Raw genomic sequence first — 8,405 nt, forward strand, 5'->3', positions numbered from 1 at the left:
TAGCTGGAGATCCTAGATTTGATACCTAAAGATCCTTAAATTCAATAACTGAAGATCCTTGATGCAACAGCTGAAGATCCTCAGAGACGCTAGACTCGATAGCTGAAGACCCTTAATTCAACAGCTGAAGATCCTCAATTTGACACCGAAACATTCTTTTTCCACTTCCCAAAGCTACCAACCCACGGCCACCACTCCCCCTCATTATAATTTACCTAACATTCCACTGCAAAGCCTAAAAAGGTCCTCCGTGGGCCATAATTTTAAATCCGCTTACCCTGTCCAACTCCCATAAAGTGATTTTCCGGAGGACAGTGTGTTATGGTGGTTATAGTATCAATTACACGCCGTTTACCCCTTAACGACCGCATAAATTCGCCGATATCGGGCACGCCAGCCACTCGAACACGACGGATACGCCATTGTTCGAGTGCACCCCTTCGCAGGGGCGGGAGAGTTAATCTAGGAGTCTTGAATGGAATTATTTTAAGAAAAGCTCTTGGATTCTAGAAGCAATTTTCGACAGGAACAGATCTCATTGTAGGGTGGATGTACCAGTAAATGAACACGTACCAGTGAATGGACATTTTTTATTAAAATGAGTAAAATAAGTTATTGAAAAAAGCAACTAATTAATTAGAGACTTCTTGTAATTTCTTGCTTCAGACCCAAATAATTTTTGCAGCACGTGGAGTCAATCGTGCTGCAAACATAATTTTATAATAGTGTTCATTCATTAGCCTTAAAAGTGTTCATTTATTGGTGCGTTTACCCTATGTAGATGATTCTTCAGGGTTGTCGAAGCAGGAACACTTTGAGAAAGTTTCTGTTAACAGACGTTGCCCTTTCAAAGCTCCATAAGGAAATTATCTCTTCTCTCTATCGTACTGTCTGACTATGCTCGTCCACTACTACTTGCTTATCTCCAGTCTAGTATTTCGTTGCTCCATTTGCATATCTTCTACTATTGGTACTTGGTTATTTCCCTTCATGGGAATATTGATTTTTAGTATCAGCAGCATTAGTAGTAGGTCATCTCCATCATGCTATGCTACTTACTTATGCCCACTATGCTATTGATTATCTATAACTACACTAGTTCAATTATTCCTACTAATACTATTTTTACTTGTCTCCACTGTACTATTTTATCTGTACTCCACTAGTTTAATCTTCCTACATTGGCTGGAGTTGAAGAATGGTTTGGTAGGTAGGACGGAATGAGAGAAATGGAAGGTTGTTTTTTTTTAATAACATGTTTTTATCGTCAGTTCCGGGAGATAACATAGCTTTTACAATTAATGGCGACAAATTAACAGAGGAAATAAGCCATTTTTGAAGAAACGAAAGGTTTGCCTTAGACGGGGGATGTTAGGAAATAACTCGAAACAGGTATATATAGGAATCAGTAGTTGAGGGAGCACTTGCGAGAAACTGGGATCGTTCGAAATGCCATCTGGCGGCGGAATTGGAAGTATCGCTACACTACAAATACTACTACTCCTTACTTATTCCCACTGTAACACTATTATCTATATTCTATACCAACACGACGATGGGTTGCTTGTTTGAACCCATTTTGTAGAACCAATTAAGTTAAAAATTTAAAAATATTCACTTTTTTAGTATAAACTTAATAAAGATTAGTTTTTAAAAATAAGATATTTTTTCTCGAGCCTGCCGATGTTCTATTCTACACTAGTTCAACATTCCTACTGTACTACTTGCTCATTCCCACCATGCTACCGAACCTCGATAACTCGAAAACCTTTATAAGTCGAAAATTTTCTTCATTCCCATCGGCTCCGCTGTAAACACCTCTACAACTCGAAAACTCGATAAGTCGAAACCTCTGTAATTCGAAGATTTTTCCCCTTCCCTTGAGATTCGAGTTATCGAGGTTCGACTGTACTTAATAATCCCCACTGTGCCTACACCGAACAATACTAAATATCGTTAAGATCTTAATACAATAATCCTTTCACATCCCACGTGGCAAGCTCCAAGGGTACTCATTAAACCACGAATTAGATTTGAACTGAAAACAGCAGCCAAGAAGGGAGGCCCACTTTATCCTTGACTATATAGCACTAGAATTCCCATAATTCTGTCACACTATGCGTGGCGAACGTCAGAGGTACCGAAGTAGAATCTGCCTGTCGTAAACCCGCCCTATCTATTACTTCGCGTCTTCATAAGCTAAACTCGTCAAGCTACGCTTAATGACGCTTCGCACCCGAAAATGTGGGCCGTAGCAAGCAGTAACTAATAAATCTCCTTGTTTACGAGTTTCCACTGTTCTCCTTTTTCATTTGCACCCTTCCCCGCTTTTCCTCCTCGGACAAGACCACCTCGGCGCTGCTTATGAAACAGCCACGTTTCATTAAAGTATTCAGTCTCTGTAAAGTGGAGTAGAATTCCACCGGGGTGCACTCGGTGACGATATAACGCCCCTATTTCTCTTCGATTGTTACAGAGACCTAACGAGCAACAACATTACAGACATTCCAGCCCGTGCCTTCCATCGAGTCTCCAATCTTGAGGTGTTGTAAGTACGGACATCGATTGCACTTGCCTCGGATTGAAACTCGATTATCCTTCGAGTCGCGTGGCAAATTGCTTTCCTCCTTTTTACCTTTTTATAATCTGCTACCCAGCGAGCAGTTTCTTGCTTCCCCTACTAATCGAGTTTACAAGCTAATTGAAAAGTCCATTACCTATATATTTTGCTCTCGAACAAATCTACAGAAAAGAAATACAGTTTTCTTTACTCGACGAGTAAGACAAATTCGTTTATCTTCTATTTCTGCCCAGAGTATTTATTTAGATAGAAATTTTGCTTCGGTTTCGCCACACTATTATTCGGAACGTATCAGCTAAGTGTTTGGAGTCTAATTTGTAAGTGTCTCTTCCTTTTTGCATTTCGTTTTTCTTCTCTCTGTATTTTCAGATTACTCCGACGGAATCGTTTGCACGCGATCGCCGACGATGCATTCGCAAACTTGACGAGCCTTCGTGTATTGTGAGTGTCCGTGAATAATCGCACGCAGTTGGTTGCAAAATTGTTTTAGATGACTCGTTAAACGGCCCACTCTCGCTTGTTAGAGGCGGGGCGGCCGGCGATACGTCGAGCATAAAATAAAAATAAAAAAAAGGAAAGGGATCACGTGGTGTGGCCGCGGTTGTTAAAAGTTTTGTAATTTCTCTGTCTTGCTTTTGTAGGGAGCTCGATGACAATTATTTAACAAATATACCCGTCGCGATCGTAAAGCTCTCTGGCCTTGAAGACCTGTAAGTGTGCATCGATTCAGTAAAATGTAATTTGACAACTTTTTTTTACATCCTTACGAAAACCACTTTTCCTATAACGATTCAATTGTTTACGATGTTCGTGGAGAAAGCATTCGTCTATGTATTTCGATGTTATCGTGACACGATAGCTTCGAGGATCCTAGTTTCATGAAGAACTTGGATCACTTGTTGTTTTTTTTTTTTTTAAATTCTTTGTTTTAGTTGATATTGTTGACCATGCCACTCCGTATTGCTAAGGAAGTAAATCACTTTCATTTGATCTTGTACTTGTTTGGAGGAGTTTTGGGACTCACCTTGAAGTGATGAAGATATCAACTTTGACCTAAAACTTAGAATGAAAGAGCTTGGAACTGATCTTGAAGAAACAATTGGACTGACCTTGAAGAAACCTGAAATGTACTTCGAAGCAATGGGGAAACTCACTTCTCAGCGACCTTGAACTAACCTTTAATCTACTTTGAGTCAATCTAAAACTCACCTTGCTGTGACCTTGAGCTAATCTTGAAGAGACATTGAACTAACCTTGAAGAGACCTTGAACTAACCTTGAAGAGGTCTTGAACTAACCTTGAAGAGGCCTTGAACTAACCTTGAAGAGGTCTTGAACTAACCTTGAAGAGACCTTGAACTAACCTTGAAGAGGTCTTGAACTAACCTTGAAGAGACCTTGAACTAACCTTGAAGAGGTCTTGAACTAACCTTGAAGAGGCCTTGAACTAACCTTGGAGTTCTTGAACTAGCCCTGAAGAGACCTTAAACTAATCGTAAATTTGCTTGGAATCAATCGAAAGCTCACCTTGCAGTGACCTTGACATAATCTCGAAGAAACCTTAAACTAACATTTTAGTGACCTTCACCTAACCTTGAAGAGCCTTTAAACTGACCTTGAAGAGCCCTTGAACTAACCTTAGATCTACTTTGAATCAATCTAAAATCACCTTGCAGTGACCTCGAAATGACCTTGAAGTAACTTCCAAATCGCCCTGAAGTGACCTTGAGTTCACTTCGAATTAATCTAAACTTCACCTTGAAGTGATCTCGAATCCATTCCAACATGGTCCTAATTTCCATTTACCTTGAATTCATTTTGAACGAACCTAGAACCAACCCTGAAGCGGAGTGGCGATGGTCGCAAAAACGCATATACCAGGCACCCGTTGCCCAGTTCCATGTCGCTCTTCATACGCGAAACAGCGATCGATAAAGCTTCATCGCGGCGAAAAGATCGACACGCGAAGTCTCTTCTCTCTTTCTCTCTCTCTCTTTTGTTCTGCTTTTATCACCAATAGCCGTGGAAAGCAAGAAAATCGTATTCGTTTATGTTCCGTCCGGTTGCCGCAGGTCCCTCTCGAACAACAGAATAGAGAGCCTGGAGGAGCGCGTGTTCCAGCGAGCCACTAATCTGCTGTCGCTCGATCTGCGCGGGAACCCCATCAAACGAATACACCGCAACACTTTTCAGCATCTACGGAAGCTCCGCAAGCTGTGAGTACGACACCTCCTCCTTGGTTCTACACACGATTCATTTGAATATTTCATTAATGCTACCCTAGACATTGACTCCTCTCTCGTTCAAGCGATTGTATTCTGAAGAATGTTGCCTGATGATTCGTGTGACCGGAATGTTGCAGGATCCTCTCGAACCTGAAGGAGCTACGTGTATTCCCGAATTTAAATGGGACGCGATCGTTAGAGGTACTAAGATTAGATCGCGCGCAAGTGACGGACGTTCCATCGGATCTCTGCGAGCAGTGCCCGAAATTGAGAAGCCTGTAAGTGATCGACCCATTCAATGAAATTAGATTAATTCTTAATACAGCCACTTATTAAACCAATCTGCGATCGTTCCTATCGGTCTGATCTTCTCCGATTCATTTCGTGCCGCAATAATCCAATCAACTCTGATATAAGTAAAAGTCCTTTCGTTTCTGTTTCCAGAGACATGAAGTCTAACTACCTCAGGGAGGTGCCCAATTTGCGCAATTGCAGCGAGCTACGTGTCCTGTAAGTACGCGCAAAGATTAGATTCTGTAGCAATTTTGTTATTTCATAACATACACCTTTTCTCCTGGTTACTAGAGCGTACACCGTGATAGACAAATAATAACGGGCTAATTCATCATTTCAGGGATCTAGCGAGCAATCAGATCTCCTCGTTGCTGGACGAGCCGTTCAAAGGCCTCGAGATGCTGCACGATCTTCTTCTATCGAACAACAAGCTGCGAATCATCCCAGGCGACGCGTTCAGCAGCTTGTCGAGGTTGCAGGTGTTGTAAGTGTCGTCGCTTGTAACTGCTCCCGTGAGGATAGCTCAACGCTATCGTCTTGAAAAAGAGGGTTCGATGTTTCAGAGACCTAGAGAGCAATTCCATTGAGTACATACACCCTGACGTGTTCAAGGAGACCAAGCACCTCGAAGACCTGTGAGTGTAGCAACGCTAAGTAATCGACAAAAAAATTAGGAATTACGATTCTTCCTCAGACTTGCTACACTCCACTGCTCAGCATTGCACTTCTGTAAATACAGAATATCACTGTGCTTTCAGAAATCTAGGGAATAATGTGTTCCCAGCTCTGCCCACGCTGGGACTCTCAGGTCTCCTACACCTGAAGACGTTTAATAACCCAGCACTGAGAGAATTCCCATCGCCAGAGAGGTTCCCACGCGTGCAAACGATGGTGCTGTCGTATGCTTATCACTGTTGCTCATTCCTCACCGTTGAGGTGGAGGACCCCGTGACCAAGTCCTCCGTTCAAGAGTCCATCTTGTTCCCCACTGACAACGAGTTCGATATGAGTCTGTGGAACTCGAGCTTTACAGATATCTGGCCGCAGCTCAGTAAGTTTTTCAACAGGCTCCTCTGTTGAGATCCATGAAAGTTTGTCACAGATTGAGAGTATCGTAGGTAACAGTGTTAAAGGTTTCTGGGTGTAGAGTGTTGTGCTTCTGAGAACTGCTCCTTAATTTCATTATTTAATAGCAATAGAATATTTTACAAGTATCTACACAGAAGATCCACTTCCAAGGGTATTCTACTATTTATGCAATATTTGAGTACTTAGAAAAATACACAGAAAATAGTGATTAGTTAAAGTCACCAAGCGGACATCTCTACCACCTAGGTACTTGGAATTCCCTCCACCTTCATAAAGTTTTCTCCACCATTTCCTCGCCTCCCATCTTATCATTCCGTCCATTGTATTTAGGAATAACTCGCACCAACCCCAGGAAGCCTCGAACACCGTCAGCTACAGGCTCCTGCATTTTCAGTGATCACCAATGATCCATCGTTACGCGACATCTTCCACACTCGTGTTAACCACTCTACTCGTGCTTACACATTAATAATACCCTGCCACCTTCTTTCAGTGAACGTGATTAATATTTTCAACCCCTTTACTTTACTGTAATTTCGTTTATTTAGGGTAATGGCGGATTTCAGTTACCATGGTTTTGGCTGTCGCTTCTTCCACTTTCGTTTCCCAATAGTCGCTCGACACTTAAATGCTGCAAAGCATGAGCCACGCACACCCTCCACACAAATACACTATCACGCGAGGCATGTCGCTCTATCAACCCCTCAGCTTTCATCGACAGATAAATGAGAACCAGACAAAAGAGACTTTGCAGCACTGAAGTGATGACGTTTTTTAGATAACATGACCGACAAATTCGGCTCGCAAATAAATGAACTTTGGGCTAACTTTGGTTCAGATTTTACGTACCCTGGTAACCTGCCCTCATATGTTGAGGATTATTTTGAAGAGCAGAACAGCCGAGCTACGCTGCCAGCTCAGACACTGCCATCTCACGTCCAGTGCCTACCTCAACCTGGTATGTCTCAAAACATCCCTAAATCTTCCGTTGTAACTGTCCTCCAAATACTTATACTCGAGAACATACAGCAGAGCGTTTCTATTGCTGCGCAGGATGAAAAGCACTTAAGATATAAACCGGGAAAAAGGAAGATGAACGAGATCTTGAGAAGTTCTTAAGGGGATACATACGTTCTCAGCGCCTAATAATTGATCACCTTTGGGATTTTCTCCTGGAGAGGTGTGAAGTAAATCGAATCTCTTATAATTGTATCTTGTTCTTGGGACCTTTATTCATATAAAAAAATTTATTTGACACACTTTTGTCATATATTGCCGTTCGTTTTCTGCGGTTGCAGCAACCTCTGTACCAAGCAGGGGGCCACCTTATCAGCATCATAACTTCGCCAATTTACAACCTTTCTTCATGAACTTTGCGTTAATCTATGCAGAATGAAATTCTCTAAGTGCCATCGGGCCATTTTTTAAATATTTAATTTTTAATATTTTTTTTACCATTTAAAGATCGAAATTGAAGACGAAAAATCGACTGCTTTCTTCAAAATGGTATAATTTTCTTATTTCTAAAAATTCAAAAATTTAACCCAGTGGTCCTTAGAGAATGTCATACTTCATACGCGAACGCAAAGTTCATTAAAAAAGGGTTGTAAATTGGCAAAGTTATCATGCTGATAAGGAGGCCCCTGCTTGGTGCAGAGGTTGCTGCAACCGCAGAAAACCAACGGCAATATATGCCAAAACTGTGTCAAATAATTTTTTTTATATGAATAAAGGTCCCAAGAACAAGATACAATAATAAAATTTTCGATTCATTTCACACCTCTCCAGGAAAAAATCCCAAAAGTGATAAATTATTAGGCGCTGAGAACGTATGTACCCCTTAATACACTTTTACTTTCCTTACACCCTCAAACTTTAAATTACCTAATTGACAACGTGATTAGAAATATTAGAATCCCTCTGTACATTCATGAACCTATCCTTGACTAACTATAACAGAAGCTTTCTACAAACCAGAATAACTTTGAAACACCGATGCCTGCAGGTCCCTTTCTCCCATGCCAAGACCTGTTCGACTGGTGGACGCTGCGCTGCGGCGTATGGGTGGTGTTTCTGCTGGCGTTGTTGGGCAACGGGACCGTCGTGTTCGTCTTAATATTCTCCAGGAGCAAGATGGACGTCCCCCGGTTTCTCGTTTGCAATTTAGCCGCGGCGGACTTTTTCATGGGCATTTATCTAGGTCAGTGACGAAAATAC

The 8,405-nt window shown here is 41.6% G+C and overlaps 1 protein-coding gene across 5 annotated transcripts in view; it reads left to right on the forward strand.

Moving 5' to 3' along the window:
• Positions 1-8,405, forward strand: part of Rk (G-protein coupled receptor rickets) — a 38,308-nt gene that overhangs the window by 25,134 nt on the left and 4,769 nt on the right. For 2 of the 5 annotated variants that reach the window (XM_076807073.1, XM_076807076.1), the window contains exons 2-12: positions 2,477-2,548; positions 2,951-3,022; positions 3,223-3,291; positions 4,653-4,796; positions 4,943-5,083; positions 5,250-5,315; positions 5,440-5,583; positions 5,663-5,734; positions 5,858-6,150; positions 6,967-7,146; positions 8,194-8,388. In XM_076807073.1, the coding sequence (XP_076663188.1) occupies positions 2,477-2,548; positions 2,951-3,022; positions 3,223-3,291; positions 4,653-4,796; positions 4,943-5,083; positions 5,250-5,315; positions 5,440-5,583; positions 5,663-5,734; positions 5,858-6,150; positions 6,967-7,146; positions 8,194-8,388 (1,448 nt within the window). Of the gene's footprint in view, positions 1-2,476; positions 2,549-2,950; positions 3,023-3,222; positions 3,318-4,652; positions 4,797-4,942; positions 5,084-5,249; positions 5,316-5,439; positions 5,584-5,662; positions 5,735-5,857; positions 6,151-6,966; positions 7,147-8,193; positions 8,389-8,405 lie in introns of those variants that run through there. The other 3 variants (XM_076807074.1, XM_076807075.1, XM_076807077.1) reach the window with 3 other exon arrangements.

The sequence above is a fragment of the Andrena cerasifolii genome, chromosome 2 (genome assembly GCF_050908995.1).
Source record: "Andrena cerasifolii isolate SP2316 chromosome 2, iyAndCera1_principal, whole genome shotgun sequence".
NCBI lineage: Eukaryota > Metazoa > Arthropoda > Insecta > Hymenoptera > Andrenidae > Andrena > Andrena cerasifolii.